The sequence below is a fragment of the Alexandromys fortis genome, unplaced genomic scaffold (genome assembly GCF_014885135.2).
Source record: "Alexandromys fortis isolate MF-2015 unplaced genomic scaffold, M_Fortis_MF-2015_v1.1 scaffold_3, whole genome shotgun sequence".
Lineage (NCBI taxonomy): Eukaryota > Metazoa > Chordata > Mammalia > Rodentia > Cricetidae > Alexandromys > Alexandromys fortis.
In genome coordinates, this window is record NW_026067909.1 from 21,537,206 (window position 1) to 21,554,710 (window position 17,505).

Here is a 17,505-nt window from a genome sequence, read left to right on the forward strand (position 1 = left end):
GAGGGGGGGGGGGGGGGGAGGGAAATGGGAGGCTGGGAGGAGGCGAAAACTTTTTTTTTCTTCTTATTCTCAATAAAATAAAAAAAGAAAGAAAATAACCATAACATGCTTAACTAGAGTTAATATGATGTGTAATCTAATGTCCCTAAGACCTCAATCTTCTTAATGGTACTCCTAATAAACACACATGCCAAATTTTTCTTGAACAGAATTCTTTTAACATTTACAATTGTAAAACATTACATTTTAGGGTGGCATAGGAAAAAAAATTGTGTGTGTATGTGTGTGCATGTGTGTGTTAGCATAAAAGTACCCTTTAGAGATAAAGCATGGAGGAATACATACACACATGTACATATATATAAAAATACACATTAATATGACTCTTTTTTTGAGAAATTCTTACTTGTCATGTCATGATTTGCCACGGACCGTCCCTCTGGGAGACTGCTATCCACGGGAGAACAGGGATGAAGGCTATAGAATAGTCAGGATACGACGCAAGGGAATGACAGACTGACACACTGTGTAGTGAGAATCTGCTGCAATTTTACTTCTGCAAAGCTCCAGTTTATGTACAAAACAGTTCAAAGAACTTGGCAGGCTCACTACATCACCCCACTCAGGGTTCCAGACATAAATCAAGGCTAAGCATAATCAAAAATAGAGCTCCCTCTACGTGCTCCCCTCTACGTGCTCAAGATGTTGGCAAGGACTTTCAGTTTTGTTTTGTCTCGCACCATTAACCACATTCTACCGTGGGGGACTAGTTCTCAGGGTCCTGGGTCTAGCTTTTTATCTATATAATTTTTTATTCTTTGCTCCATATACCCTAATAGTTTTCTCGTTTTTTCATGATAGTTCTTATACCAATACATTAAAGCTGGTCTCATGTTTTCAATAATTTCCTTTCTTTCCTTCTTACAATAAAGACACCAGGGCTTCCGGGATCTAGCTAATTTTTCCATAAAGGAGAATTTATTCCATAATTGTTTCTTGCCTTTACGATTCACCCATCTATTCCCAAACTCATCATAGGCTCCTGTATAAGGAAGTGAATCAAGGTACTTTCCGGTTGACGGGGACCATCGTGGAGGTGTCCACCATCTGTCTGTAATCTTATATTGTATATATCCCCCGGAAAGAGTGCGCTGGGGAAGTTTCTCTAACTCTCCTTTTCTCTCTAAATCTGATTCACTATGACGATTCCCTCGTAACATTTCAACTTTAGCCGTTTCTGTTTCATAATTAATAAAGTTTCCCAGGCTCATGTGGCGTGGGGCATACTTTATTTCCTCAAGGACTGCTTTAATGAACGGTGGAGCCGAGCCAAGGACGTACTTTGATCTCTTGGTAAGCGGTCAGCTAGCTATACACAAGAAAATTAAGAAATACAGAGAAAGATCAGGCAAGGTGTCAGGAGGGCTCGCTCTCAGGGCCATCTCCAGATACGAGATTTGCCTATGGCATCAGGTCCTATCTCGACCGCTGATTGCCAGGGGACCACCTGGGGCTTCGCTCCAGGAAGCTCTAACCCCAATCCTTCAGCAGGCAAAAGCCAGCGCAGAGGCATTTTGTCACTACACGGCAGTCACTGCTGTGGACGTGGCAATGATTACTATCCCAGAATTATTAGAGTACCTTCCATTCTGCTTCTCATAGACCTAACTGTGTATCATATTTTCTCTCCTTGAAACTCATTTCTTGGCCAGGTGATGGTGGTAAATACCTTTAATGCCAGAACTTAGGAAGCAGAGACAAGGGGATCTCTTTGAGTTCAAGTTCAGTCTGGTCTACAGAGTAAGTTCCAGGACAGGTTCGTAAGCTACTCTATAGCTCTCTAAACCCTGTCCTGAAAAAATGAAAAGAAACAAAAAGAAAAGGAAAAAAAGAAACTTGTTTCTACATTAAAGACACAAATTCAATTTTTCTTTGAAAATGAACTATCAAGGCAGATTCCAATGTGTTAAGAATCTTCATTCCTATGACCAATGAAAGTTCCCTAAGGGACTTGAGATAAAAAAAAAAAAAAGAATATTTTCTTTACAATAAAATAAACTGAAAGAAAACTTTATGTTGAGGTCATACCACGGTTTTTGTGACAAAGCTATATATTATGGAAGGTGAAAAATAAGACCAATATATTTGAATTTGAATATTGTTTTAAATAATGGAAAATATAAAAATAATGGACACAGACAAGTATTCAATGATGTGTGCAGAGACTTCAGTTAAGTTTGTTGTTGTTATTTTTTTCTGCTTTACTTGGCTGTAGTCTAACTGAACTGATAATTGTAGGTTCTATTCCCTAAACTGCTATTCCCCAACATCATCATAAAGACTCTCAGCCAACATGATAACAGCCCTCTGGAGTGCTTGTTTGGATCATAGGCCTCAAGAGAGACAAAATAATATGTCAGTGGTCCCTTAGACGTTTGCAAAGCTTGCCACCTATGACTTGAAAATTTTAAGCCCTAGTACAGATGTTGTCTCACAGCAAAGTTTCAGATGCAAAGGAAGACCCCATAACAAGATGATCTCCTGGATATGAACACTGGACCAATGCTGTAGATGTGAAAGTTTTAGACATTCATATCTAATCTGTGCAGCCTTCCTTCCACTACTTGTCATTTCCTAGGACAGCAGTAAGTATTTTAAAACCCATTCGAAAGAAGGCACTCGTATCTCCCTCTCTGAGGCTGGGGAAATATTTTAGAGGAAGTGACAGAAAGTATGTTGGAGAAGAAATATGGGTTAAAGTAATACAAAATTCCATATTCTAAACTCTACAAAAAAAAACTATTGAAATCTTGGTAACTCCTGAGAGCAGTAATTACCTATGCTGGGACTCTAAAAAAAACTATCAAAACTTAGCCAGTGAATGGCAAGGGTTACACAGGACAAAAAACCTTACATCTGAAGTACTGGCTATTTATCAATCCTCGAAGAGGACAAATGATTCTCTTTAGTTTTCTACCTACCTCTAGACCACCAAGCCTCAACAGATTACTTCTACTTTATATGTGTACAAATAGTGCCATTAATCACAGTGGATCATGAAACAAAATGACAGACATGAAAGCGAGAAAAAGATTTTTTGGAATTTGGAAATTTAAAAGGGGTGGCAGAAAGGGGGCCTGAGAATGATTGATTTTCATGAAATATATATGCAAAATTACCTAAATCAGGTTTAAATGATAAAAATACAAGCAATTGCTTATCCATAGTAAGTTAGACTGGTAGTAAGGGACAAGTTGCCCAACTATATTAATTTACTAATGAGAAAAAATAATGAAAAATAGTTTCCAGAAGTTTTAAACCTCTACGGAACAGACATGCAAATTCTAGAAGTCATCTCACTCTGGGTTCATTTTTTTCATTCCTTTCAATATCAACATTGTATACAAAATTCTAAGATCAGAAAATCGGGTGCCTTTAGAAAAGGTCAGGATGATAATTATACTTGAAGGAAGATGAGTGGGCAGCACCTCCTGCTTTAAATAAGATGGATGCTTAGTTCAGAGAAATAAGTAAGACTAACATTTCATTGTCAAACCTGTCTTCAGGGTACGAAAGACCTTTTTCATTGAAGTTAAAATAGCACAGCCATTTGTTTTCTCATCCACAATGGAGGAGAATACAGGCAGAGGCATTTTTAAATATGGGTTGGTCATCAACACTAAGAATAGAGCGAGAGTAAGAGAAACACCTCCATCTTATTTTTTTTTCATTCTTGAAACATAAAGACAATATATTGATGTTTTTGAGAAAAAGAAACATTATTCTGTAGGAAAACAAAATTTATATGAAGAGAAAGCAACAAACCTTTGTTCCTGCCTTTTCTCTCTTTTACTTATTTTTTAATTTATCTCTAAGGATTAAACCCAGGCTATTTTTCAAGATGGCGTGTTCTACCACTGTTCTATGTCCTTAAACCTTAGATCTTGATTGTTTTTTAAAGTTATTCTTTTTATAATTTATTTATTTGTTTTTTATGTACCTTGATGCTTTGCCTGCATGTAGGTCGATGGGAGGGTGTCGAATCCCATGGAACAGAAGTTACAGACAGTTGTGAGCTGCCATGTTGGTGCTGGGAATTGAATCATGATCCTCTGGAAAAGTAGCCAGTGTCTTTCATTGCTGAGCCATCTCTCCAGGCCCAACTTTTTCCTTGTTTAATATATTTATCTGAGTGTATATATTTGTGGTAAATAAATATGCTATAATGTATATGGGGATTCTGAAAACATAGGCCAGTCATTTCTTTCTTTTCACAATGTACAAAAATCCATTTACTCATTATGCCATCTGACTGACCAAACACTTTTATTTTGATGTGTTTAATATAACAACACTTAACTAAGAATGTATGCCATTATATATACAGTTTTCTAAAGGTGCCAATATATGAAGGAAATGACCCAACAAAGTCCTCATTACTTTGTGACAAATTTATTAGACTCAAGTATCCCTAGGAGAAAATGGAAGATCACTGGATATATTAAAAGTGGAAGGATACATTGGTGAATGGAAATACATTTTCAGATTCATTATATACTAGCAAATCTTGATGACCTGTCTTTCACTGTGCTCTCTGCTTGTTAAGTTTTCAACATTTATCTTAAACAAGAATGTTTGTAGCTATTACAAATAGTTGTAATGGATATTGTACAGTTTAGTTTAGAAGAGACTATACTTTTTTATATATCAGGAAAATAAAATTGAGACCCACAATGGCACAACTGTTCTAGTCACTGCCTACACTGAAGTTTGAATTATTATTTGTAGCATTTCCTTATGAAAAAAAAAAACTGTGTGTTCCCATCCTATTTCAGTATGTCATTTTGCATGTAGCTTCTGCTCTGCATAGAAAGAAAAAAGTATAGGCATAAGTATGTGTTCATATTTTCTGTCTGACAGTCATGATTAGCTAACAAAAATTTTATTTGTTCATTTCTTCCTAGGCATATCTCAAAGAAAAATTCCCAAATGACTTTCATGGAGAATATTTCAGAGGTGACTGAATTTATTCTTGTGGGGTTAACAAATACCCCAGAGCTTCAGGTTCCTATGTTTATCATCTTCACTCTCATTTATTTGATCACACTGATTGGGAACCTTGGGATGATCATGCTGATTCTACTGGACTCCCGACTCCATACTCCAATGTATTTTTTCCTCAGTAACCTCTCCCTGGTGGACTTTGTTTATGCCTCAGCAGTCACTCCCAAAGTAATGGAAGGGTTTGTCACAGAAAACAAGATCATATCCTTCAATGCATGTGCTGCCCAGATGTTCTTTTTGATAGCCTTTGCCACTACTGAAAGTTTCCTCCTTGCTGCAATGGCTTTTGACCGTCATGCAGCAGTGTGTAAGCCCCTACATTACTCAACCTCCATGACAAGGACCACATGTATCCTACTTGTTACTTGCTGCTACATCAATGGATTTCTCCAATCTTCCACCCATGTTCTTCTCACTTTCCAACTCTCCTTTTGTCATTCCCATGTGATTAATCACTTTTTCTGTGACATTCCCCCAATACTTTCTCTGTCTTGTTCTGATATCCACTTAAATGAGATTATACTGTTTTTGTTGTGTACATATGATGTTAGTTTTTCTCTTGTGGTTATCCTGAACTCTTACCTTCTTATTTTCATTGCTATCTTGAGGATGCGCTCTGCAGAAGGCAGAAAAAAGGCCTTCTCAACTTGTACTTCACACCTCATCACTGTTTCTCTCTTCTATGGGACGATCATCTTTATGTACTTACAACCCAACTCCAATCACTCAATGGACAGAGACAAAATGGCATCTATGTTCTACACCATGATAATACCCATGTTGAACCCTCTAGTCTACAGCCTGAGAAACAAGGAAGTCAAGAATGCATTCAAGAAGGTTGCTGGAAAAATGCTGACTTCCCTGGGCCTAGCCAACTAGCTAGTGTTTTTTTAAGACATGTAAAAGTTTTATTAGCCTCCCTTGTCTAAAGAATACTTTCACTTTCCTTGTTTCTTATCTGTGAATTATATATGAAACCTCATTATTCCTTTTGGTGAATATAATTATGAGTAAACTGTGATCATTTTACCAAAAACGTGATTTAATTCAGTTCAAGACCAAAATTATTATTCCAGGTAGCCTCAGCATCACATACTTCTCCATAGAGTTGGGATAAAATTTCAAATTAAAACTATTTTGAGATTTCATATTTGAACAAATTGCTCAAGATGAATGAAAGAAATGACAGCAAGTGTCGGGTACGATGTGAAGAAAAAAGTGGAAACATTTTTTTTTTTTTTTTTTTTTTTGCTGGGGATAGACATTTGTACAGTTCTTTTGGAACACATCACTAGTAAGGCATAACCTTTCCTTTCTTATTAATCTCTGAGACCTTAAATGACTTCATGAATTCCAATTCTTTACATATTTAAACACATGAAATTGTCAGTTCCTTTAAAATAGTCAATCTCTTTAGAAATCCAGAGTCTTTTAAAATTCAACTCTCAAGCCGGGCGGTGGTGGCGCACGCCTTTAATCCCAGCACTTGGGAGGCAGAGGCAGGCAGATTACTATGAGTTCAAGGCCAGACTGGTCTACAAGAGCTAGTTCCAGGAAAGGAACCAAAAAGCTATGGAGAAACCCTGTCTCGAAAAACAAAAATAAAATAAAATAAAATAAAATTCAACTCTCCCAGTTGTGGGCTAGACAAAAATACTTTTTTACTTCAAGAGGGAAAAATCAGGGCACAGTTACAATCAAATCAAATCAAATCAAAACAAGATACCCACAATGAAATATCTGGGATTCACTATCTTCTGAATTCCTCCAAAGGGCTGGGTTCAATTCTCTGGCCCTGCCATGTGCAACACACACAGTTTACCTTCTTTGCTCTGGCTGGCTCCACTTCACTGTTTTTTTTTTTTAAATTTATTTATTTATTTATTAAAGATTTCTGTCTCTTCCCCACCGCCACATCCCCTTTCCCTCCCCCTCCCCCAATCAAGTCCTCCTCCCTCGTCAGCCCAAAAAGCAATCAGGGTTCCCTGCCCTTTGGGAAGTTCAAGGACCACCCACCTCCATCCAGGTCTAGTAAGGTGAGCATCCACGAAACTGCCTAGGCTCCCACGAAACCAATAGGTACAGTAGGATCAAAAACCCATTGCCATAGTTCTTGAGGTCTCAGTAGTCCTCATTGTCCACTATGTTCAGCGAGACCGGTTTTAACCCAGGCTTTTTCAGACCCAGACCCGCTGGCCTTGGTGAGTTCCCGATAGAACATCCCCATTGTCTCATTGTATGGGTGCACCCCTCGCGGTCGTGAGTTCCTTGCTTGTGCTCTCTCTCCTTCTGCTCTTGATTTGGACCTTGAGATTTCAGTCCGGTGCTCCATTGTGGGTCTTTGTCTCTGTCTCCTTTCATCGCCTGATGAAGGTTAATATTCAGGAGGATGCCTATATGATTTTCTTTGGGTTCTTTGTTGCTGAAGTTCTTGGGGGTCTTCCTGTGATACTGGCATCCTTAAAATGTTGGAGTTCCTAGTTGAAAATGGGCTATACTTTTACCAACAGCTTTTCTTAGACTTTCTTCATGGTGCCAAACCTTGACTTTATAGTAGTATTTTATCTATGTTTAATAAACAAAGTTTTATTAAAGATCAGAGGGTATATGTAAGCCCACTAGGGGCCATACAACGGTGTCACATAACTTTATCCCCAGAATTTGGGAGACCGAGGCAGATATATCTCTGTGAGTTGAAGACCACCCTGGGCTATACAAGATCAATGCAGAAACAGATGAAGGGGGTGCAAGATATTCATCAGTATGGCTATAGGATAGGGCCATTTCATGCTCCCTCTCCTCATAATGGTAAAATGAAAAGTTTCATGTTCATAGCTGAGGGTAACATGAAGAACATGTCACAAGTTCAGCAAACCTAAGTATTTCATTGAGGTCTTTAATCCATTTGGACTTGAGTTTTGTACATAGTGATAGATATGGATCTATTTTCATTCTTTTACAGGTTGACAATCAGTTCTGCCAGCACCATTTGTTGAAGATGCTCTCTTTCTTCCTTTGTATACTTTTAGCTCCTTTATCAAAAATCAGGTCTGGGTCTTCTATTCAATTCCATTGGTTGACTTCTCTGTTTTTATGCCAATACCAAGCTGTTTTCAATACTGTAGCTCTGTAATAGAGTTTGAAGTCAGGGACATGGGAGGCCTACACATCTGACCTTCCTAGTTGTATAACAGATAAACATTTCAAAATGAGGTCATATGGAGATATTTGTATTCTAATCTATATCCATTCCCAAATAGATATGTATACTAGAGATAAAGGTAAAAACTACTCCCTACATTGAGGGGACACTCTTAATGAAGTCAAATGGGCCCTTCTTGAAAAAAAAATATAGAAATCTCAGTTATATTTATTTTCTTTCTTACAAGAGAAGAAATCATAAATTCGCATGCTTTGGGAACAGGAGTCTCAATTATTCAAGACCAAAATTTAAAATGCCGAGTGATAAAGTAAACAACATCAAATAGACTCTATTGGATTACTGTAGAAAGAACAAGTTGGATGCTAACATATATTAAAGAAATTAATGCTGTTAAAATATTAATATATGGTCTTGTATAGCATTGTTTTAGCTATCCATTGATTTATTGTTGCTTTTCCATATAAAGGGTTTGTGTGCCCATTCAGGGTCAGGAGGAACATAGCTGAGGCCACGCCCATGGCTCGGCTCTTCCTGCCTGGGCAGGCGGTGCAATCAGGTCTACTAGGCTTGGGCAGGTAGGAAGAGAGCATGGCAGATTTTCTCCGTAATACAGAGAAATGTTTCCAGGCTCATAAACACTTTCAGTAATGTAGAAGGACACAAGTTTAACTAAAAAAATCGGCAGTCCTCCTGTACGTAGATGATAAAAGGGCCGATAAAGAAATCAGAGAAACACCACCCTTCACAATAGTCACAAATAGCATAAAATATCTCAGAGTAACTCTAACCAAACAAGGGGAAGTCTGTTATAACAAGAACTTAAATCTTTGAAGAAAGAAATTGAAGACACCAGAAAGTGGAAAGATCTCCCATGCTTTTGGGTAGGCAGAATTATCATAGTAAAAATGGCAATCTTACCAAAAGAAATCTACAGATTCAATGCAATGCCCATCCAAATCCCAGCAAAATTCTTCACAGACCTTGAAAGAATGATACTCAACTTCATATGGAAAACCAAAAAATCCAGAATAGCCAAAATAATCCTGTACAATAAAAGAACTTCTGGAGGCATCACAATCCCTGACTTCAAACTCTACTACAGAGCTACAGTACTGAAAACAGTCTGGTTTGGCATAAGAACAGACAGGAGAACCAGTGGATCTGAATAGAAGCCCCGGAGCTTAATCCACAGACACAAATACTTTTAAGGAATCGCTCAACATCCTTAATCATTACATAAATGCAAGTCAAAATAATTCTGAGATAATATCTTACACTGTGAGAATGGCTAAAATCAAAAATAATGAGGACAGCTTATGTTGCAGAGGATGTGGAGGCAGGAAACACTCTTCCAGTTCTGGTGGAAGTGTAAACTGGGTGAGACACTTTGAAAATCAATATGGAGGTTGCTCAGAAAATTCAAGAACCAGTAATATTATCCTGGGTATGACCAATGGATGCTCAATCATACCACAAGGACACTTTCTAAACAATGTTCATAATATCCAGATCCTGGAAACAATGTATACGTACTTCGAGTAAAGAATAAAGAAAGGGGCACACTCATCCATTGCTGGTGGGAATGCAAACTTGTGCAACCACTTTGGAAATCAGTGTGGCGATTTCTCAGGAAATTCGGGATCAACCTACCCCAAGATCCTGTAATACCAATCTTAGGAATATACCCAAGAGATGCCCTATCATATGACAAAGCATTTGTTCAACTATGTTCATAGCAGCATTATTTGTAATAGCCAGAACCTGGAAACAACCTAGATGGATGAAGAAAATGTGGAATATGTACGCATTAGAGTATTACTCAGCGGTAAAAAACAATGACTTCGCGAATTTTGCATGCAAATGGATGGAAATAGAAAACACTATCCTGAGTGAGGTATCCCAGACCCAAAAAGATGAACATGGGATGTACTCACTCATAATTGGTTTCTAGCCATAAATAAAGGACATTGAGCATATAATTTGTGATCCTAGAGAAGCTAAATAAGAAGGTGAACCCAAAGAAAAACATATAGTCATCCGCCTGGATATGGGAAGTAGGCAAGATTGCCAGGCAAAACCTGGGAACTTGGGGATGAGGTGGCATGGGGCTAAGGGGAAATGGGGTAAGAAACGTGAGAAGGGGAGAATGGGGGAGCATGGGGAAATGAGATGGTTGGGATAAAGGAAGGGTAGACACAAGGGAAGAGAAATATATATCCTAATTAAGGGAGCCATCTTAGGGTTGGCAAGAGAATGGACTCTAGAGCGGCTCACAGGTGTCCAGGGAGATGTCCCCAGCTAGTACCTTAAGCAACTGAGGAGAGGGAACCTGAAATGACCCTATCCTATAGCCATACTGATGAATATTTTGCATATCACCTTAGAACCTTCATCTGGCGATGGGTCGACATAGAGACAGAGATCCAAATTGGAGCACCGGACTGAGCTCTTAAGATCCAAATGAGGAGCAGAAGGAGGGAGAACATGAGCAAGGAAGTAAGGACCACGAGGGATGCACCCATCCACTGTGACAGTGGAACTGATCTAATGGGAGCTCACCAAGGCCAGCGGGACTGGGACTGAATAAGCATGGGGTGAAACCGGACTTTCTGAACGTAGCGGACAATGAAGGCTGATGAGAAGCCAAGAACAATGGCACTAGGTTTCGATCCTAATATATGAACTGGCTCTGTGGGAGCCTAGCCTGTTTGGATGCTCATCTTCCTGGTCCTGGATAGAAGTGGGAGGACCTTGAACTTCCCACAGGGCAGGGAATCTGGACTGCTCTTCATTCTCGAGAGGGAGAGGGAATGGGGGGGGGGGGGGGGCGATGTGTGCTAGGAGCGGGAGGGAAATGGGAAAATTTTTTTTTGCAACAACTAAAAAAATAAGAAAAAAGAAAAAAGTAAAAAAAAGAAAATGTAGTACATTTGCATAATGAAGTATTACTCATCTGTAAAAACGAACAAACAGACAAGCAAGCAAACAAAAACAATAACATTGATCCTATAGCACATCCACCCACAACAAAGTCCCAGAGACCTGGAGCAGCCTCATCATACCGCAAAAAACTGTCCTGACTTAGGTAACCCAGAATCAAAAAAAAAAAAAAAAAAAAAAAAAAAAAAAAAAAAAAAAAAAAAAAAACCATGGTATGCATCTACTTATAAGTGGATATTAGACATAAAGCAAAGGACAACTAGCCTAGAGTTCACAATTCCAGAAAAACCAAGAAACAAGGATCACCCTAAGAATGACAAGAATGGATCTTGCTACTGAGAAGGGGAAACATGCAAGGTCTCATGAGTAAAGTGGGAGTATGGAAGAAGGAAAGAGGTAGGGTTTAAAGTGAGTGGGAAGAGAAGGGTAGGGAGAAGAGAACAGAAGGGGATGTGATAGCTAATATGATGGATAGACAGAGAGGGAGATCAAGAAAGGAGATAACATGATAGAGAGAGTAATTATGGAATTATGGGATTAGTGAGAAACCTGGCACTAGGGAATTTACCAGTAATCCACAAGGATGATCCTAACTAAGAATATAGGAAATCGCGGAACGTTTGCCTTATCTTCCCTTTCCCTGCAATCAGATTGATGACTACCATAATAGTCATCACAGGACGTTCATCAAGTAACTGATGGGAGCAAATGCAGAAATACACAGCTAAACACTGGACAAAGCTCCTGGAGTCCAATCACTGAGAGGGAGGAGCTATAATATGAGCAAAGGAGTCAAGACAATGATGAGAAAACCCACAGAAACAGCTGACCTGAGCTAGTGGGAACTTAGTGATTCTGGACTGATAGCTAGGGAAGCTGCATAGGATTGAACTAGGCCCTCTGAATGTGGGTGACAATTATGTGACTTGGGCAGTTTGTGGTGCCACTGGCCATCTTACCTGTATTTATTCCTTTTGTATGAACTGGATTTTTAGAGCCCATTCCCTATGGAGCGATAACTTGCTCAGCATAGATACAGAGAGGAGGGCCTTGGTCCTGCCTCAAGCAATGTGGCACAACTTGTTGACTCCCCATGAGAGGCCTCACACTCTCTGAAGGAAAGATGGGGAATAGGGTGGGAAGAAGGTGAGAGAAGTGGGAGGAAAGAAGAGAGAGGGAACTTGGAATGATATGTAAAAAAAATTAAAAAAAAGAAAAATAACAATGATATCATGAAATTTGTAGGCAATTGGGTGAACGTATAAAAAAGCCATTCTTAGTGAGGTACCCCAGGATCAGAAAGACAAACACAGTATGTACTCACTCATAAGAATATACTAGATGTAAAGCAAAAGATAACCAGAGTACAATCCATAGCTCCAGAGAAGCTAGCAAACAAGGAAGACCCTAGGAGGGACACATGTATTGCCCTGGGAAGGGTAATTATATGAAATCTCTTGGAAAAACTGGAGATTGGGGTGATAAAGGAAAGGGGATAGTATATGAGAACACGAGGGAATGGGATGTTTGACTGGAAAAGCGATGGAATGGTAGAGCAATGACAGAGAGATGTTGATAAAGGGAGCTCTTATAGGGTTAGGGAGAAACCTGGTGCTAAGAAAATTCCAAAGAGTCCACAAGGATGAATTCAACAAAATCTCCTAGCAATAATGGAGAAAGTACCTGAACTGGCTTTCGCCTATAATCATATTGCTAAATACCCCACATATAATTTTAGAGCCTTCATCCAGCAACTGATTGGACCAGATGCAGAAATGTAGAACCAAGCACCAGGCTGAACTTTAGGAATCCAATCATAGAGGTGGGGGAGGAAATATGTGAGCACGAGATGTCAAGATCATGATGGAAAAATCTACACATAGAGCTGAACCAAGCTCATACAAACCCATGAAGTCTAGATTGACAGCTGTGTAGCCTCCATGGAACTGAGCTAGGTTCTTCATGTGTGGGAGTCGGGTAAAGTTTGACTTTCCAAGAGACCCCTGGCAGTAGGATTACCTGGTGCTTGAGCAAGCTTCTTGGAACCAAATCCCTATGGTGGGATGCCATGTTCAGCCTTATTGCAGGAAGGAAGGGTTTGGGTGTCCTAACTTAATGTGCAAGATTTTTTTGACTCCACATGGGAACTTTTGCTCATTGGGAAGAGTAGATAAGGGTGGGCAGGCAGGAGGTGAGGAGGGGTGGGAAGAGGGTGAGAACTATGATTTAAAATGATAAAAATGAAATCAAAACAAGCAAGTGAACAAACAAACAGATAAATAAATATTTACCTACAGACTTGGTATCAGCCTGTATCCCACATGGATAAATGATTTGATTCAAATAATCTAGAGGCATTGGAAAAAAGTGATAGCTAAAGATATTCAACTCTGTGCCAGTAAATCTCATTAGTAGTTATTGGCCTTTTTTCTACATTCTTGAAACGTGAAATTTTCACCCTCTCCAAAATGATACACTTGTTGTGACATGACTAATTGCCTGCTTTGTTATTTCTGAAACAGCTCATCACTGTTTAATAGGCTGTATGGCAGTTCATTTATCACTGTATTAGGGAGAAACAGACATCCTGTGTAGCTGAGGAGAATGAAGCGGCTTCTCGTACAGCTGCAAATTCCACAGAGAAAATATAATTACTATCTCCACCTTTAAAATTCCTTCCTAATTCCTTTTTGGTGTAGCTAACCTTTGATTTAGCTTTAAGGCTGTCACCTTGCTGACAGTGTTAATAACTCATTAAGTTATAACCCAAATGGTAGGATGAAACATCCTCTAGGTTTATGCCCAAGAGTGGTAGAGCTGGATTTTGAAATGGATTCTCAGCTTTCTGAGGAGTCATCATATTGATTTTCATAGTGGTTATAAAAGTTTTCACTTCATCCTACCACAAGAAAAAATACTCAGCCATATTTATTACATCTTTATTCATAACCACATGCAATAAAAAAGCCTCGATGTCCCTCAATAGAAGTTCTTATCTAATGAGAGACAGAAATTAGGTAAATCTAGAAGGTACATGAAGTGTGGACACACTTAGAGCAGGTCAGAGAGGAGAAACAATAATCAGAATATATCCTGTGAGAAATTTTTTAAATAAAAATTTATAATCCAAATGGAATCTATAGTTGTTTTATCTGGTACTTTCAAACTCTTAACAGTGTTATTCAGAGTTGTTGGGACTGGGGACACTATTTCCTACAATGAGTAAATATTCTTCTGTCCCCCAAATCCTCACCAGCAAGAGTTGTGATTTGATTTATTGATCTTAACCATTAAGGCACTATTTAGATGAAATCTCAAAATTGTTATAACTTGCATTTCCCTGATGATTAAGAATATTGAATATTTCCTTAAATGTTTCTCTATCACTTACATTTCATCTTTTGAAGACTCCCTGCCTTCTTCAGAAACCCATTTTTAGTTGGATTGTGTGTTTCAAGGTGTCTACTTTTTTAGTCCCTTATATATTTTGTTAGTAACACAGCTTTGAATATGTAATTGATAAATATCTTTGCCAGTTCTATATCTGAATGATGGTGTCCTTTGCAATACGTAAGCCCTTCATCATCATGGGGTTTTATTTAATAATTGTTGGTCTTACTGACTATGTTATCAGTGTCTCCTTCAGAGAATCTTTTTTGGTTTCAGTAAGCTTAAACCTACTTTCAACTTTTTCTCTTATCAGATTCAGGATATTTTGTCTTATGTTAATTTCATTAAAGCATTTGGGGTTGATTTTGTTTGTGGTTATAAATATACATATATGTATGCATATGTGTGTAAGTAAGAATATATGATAAATATAAAAGCTAAATAAAATGAGAAAAGATTTATTAAAAATATTTAATAAAAAAGTAGAAAAAGTTCTTTTATCCAGAGATTGGATTTTGTCAAAGTATGTGCTCAATTTTGGAGAAAGTTCCATGAGTTGCTGAGAAGAATGAATATTCGTTTGTGTTTGGATGAAACGTTTTATAAATATCTGCTAGGTCCATTTATTTATGGCATTATTTATGCCCAGAAACTCACTGTTCAGTTTTTGTCTGGATGCTATGTTTGTTAGCAAGCGTAGGGTAATGAATCATTCACTGTTACTGTGCTAAGAATCAATATACGACTAAAGGCATGATAGACTTTCTTTTATGTGTTTTGGAGCCCTGAGTATGTGATATAAACTTATATATTCTCTTGGTGGATTTTTCTTTAATTAGAATATAATGTCCTTCCCTATATAACCTGATTAGTTTAGGCTTGAATTATATTTTGTCAGCTATTAAAATAGCTATACTCTGTACTTCTTGGAGCCATTAGCTTACAATATATTCTCCCAATATTTATCTTGAATCAGAGTTTGTCCTTGATGGGAAGGTGTATATTATGTATTTAACAGAAAAATGTATTCTGTTTTCCAATAAAATATTTTGGATCGTGTCTTTTTATTAGAAAATTATGACCATGATAATGAGAGTTATAAATGATCAGTATTTACTGATTGATTTTATTTTGCTGCAATAGTGTGGCATTTTCTCTTTTGATTTAATGTTCTGGGATCATTTATTTTTGTGTATCCTTGAGTGAAGTTGACCTCTTTAGGATAGATTTTTTTAGTACCCTTTTTAAGAATTTTATTGATAGATAGGCATTACTTAACATTTTGTTTTATCATAGAATCATGTGTTATCTTATACTTCCATTATGACAGATAGTTTTGTTGAGTATAGTAATACCTAGGCTGCTATCTCTAGTCTCAGAGTAAGTAGAAAATCCTTATTGGCCTACTTGGTAAAAGTTTACTATAAAGTAAAGTATTATTATATTGAACCTGACTTTATATATGACTTGGTATTTTTCCCTTTCATTTTAAAAGATCATAAATTTATTCAATACACTTAGTGTTTTAATTATTATGTGATATAATAATCTCTTTTCTACTTCTGTCTACTTAGTATTTTTATGGTTCTTGTACATTGATTGTCCCCTCCTTCTGAAAGGTTGGGGAAATATTTTCTTCTGTGAATTTGTTAAGTGTTTTCGGTTCCATTGGATTGGCTTTTTTCTCCTTCATCTATTCCAATTATTTATAGTTTTAAATTTTTATAGTGTCCCAGATTTCCTACATTTTCATTTAATATTTTCTTTGACTGTAGTGTCCTTTTATTCTCCCTTGTATTCAATGCCTGAGATTCTGTTTTTAGTATTTTTATGTTCTATTGGTAATGCTTAACCATGAGGATTTTATGTGACTTTCTAAATTTTCTCATTTCTTTTTTCTTTCAGTTTATGTTATTTTGGTTTTTCTATTTGTACTTTATGTCATGGACTGTTTTCATTATTTTATTTAACTCTTTGTATGTATTCTAACATGCTTCATTAATGGATTTATTCATAATCTCTTTGAGGACCTTGGATATATTTATAATTGATAGGTTGAAGTCCTTGCCTTGTGCCGTAGATATATTGCACTACTCAGGGCACACTCTAATAGACGTGCTGGATTCTGATGGGGGTATTTTATCATGACTATTTATTTTGCTGTTTTTGGAATGGTGTTTAAGCATCTGAAGTGCTGATGATTGAAGTGACTCTAAGAGTTTATAACTGACCTTGCCATTGTTTAGTGTTCTGTTCTTTAGTTTCTGTTACCCTCTGTATCTTAGAAAAATATGATGACTGTGGGTTCCTCTGTAGAGAGTGCTTTTGCTGATCAGTGTGTGACAGAAAGGGACAGAGATAGAGTGTGAGAAAAAGCTGACGGAGGCTATGTGTCATCTCTTCGTCATAAAGTTTAAATCAGAGAATGAAAGGTCCTGGGGCCATTTCTTAAGATTTGAGAAAATCTGATATCAGAACATCTGCATAAGTTCCTAAAATTACCTAAGTAAACTTTTAGTAAAGCTTTCATTTTTTTGTATACAATCTTATTGTGTAGCAGCTATGATTAATAACTGGATGCTCTTTTCTCTAAGCTTCTAATACTTCCCAATACTTCCATAAGTGCTGTTGGAAAAAAATACAAACACTGTCCTCTGCTGTTCTTCATCAACATTAGGCTGAAGAACCAACCTATATTCATAAGTCTCCAGGGACATCCACTGCTCCCCCTGAGATATATGTGTTGCTTGGGGATGGTCTCCTGTCTTTTGTTGGACAATATAGTACAAGATCAGACCCCATTTCAGAGCAGAGCTGTACTAGTGGAGAAGGAGAACAGCAAAAATGCTTTCCTGGATGTTAGGTCATTGCTTTAGATATAAAATATCTAACAACCACCTTTTTTTACTCCTATTTGACTATTCATGTCATAATAGTAAGTATCAATA

General features: G+C 37.5%; 1 protein-coding gene across 2 annotated transcripts; it reads left to right on the top strand.

Moving 5' to 3' along the window:
* Window positions 1-4,989: 4,989 nt before the first annotated feature.
* On the top strand, window positions 4,990-10,691 carry LOC126498585 (olfactory receptor 5B12-like). Of its 2 annotated transcripts, XM_050137375.1 has the most exons (2): window positions 4,990-5,904; window positions 10,674-10,691. In XM_050137375.1, exons 1-2 carry the CDS (start codon window positions 4,990-4,992, stop codon window positions 10,689-10,691), a joined length of 933 nt encoding a protein of 310 aa, XP_049993332.1. The 2 variants fall into 2 exon arrangements, with proteins under 2 accessions (XP_049993332.1, XP_049993331.1); XM_050137374.1 differs by lacking the exon at window positions 10,674-10,691 and having other exon boundaries at window positions 4,990-5,943.
* The last annotated feature ends 6,814 nt before the right edge of the window (window positions 10,692-17,505 follow it).

Excerpts from the sequence above, each read along its gene's own strand:
- LOC126498585 (XM_050137374.1), top strand. The coding sequence starts at position 4,990 with ATGACTTTCATGGAGAATATTTCAGAGGTGACTGAATTTATTCTTGTG.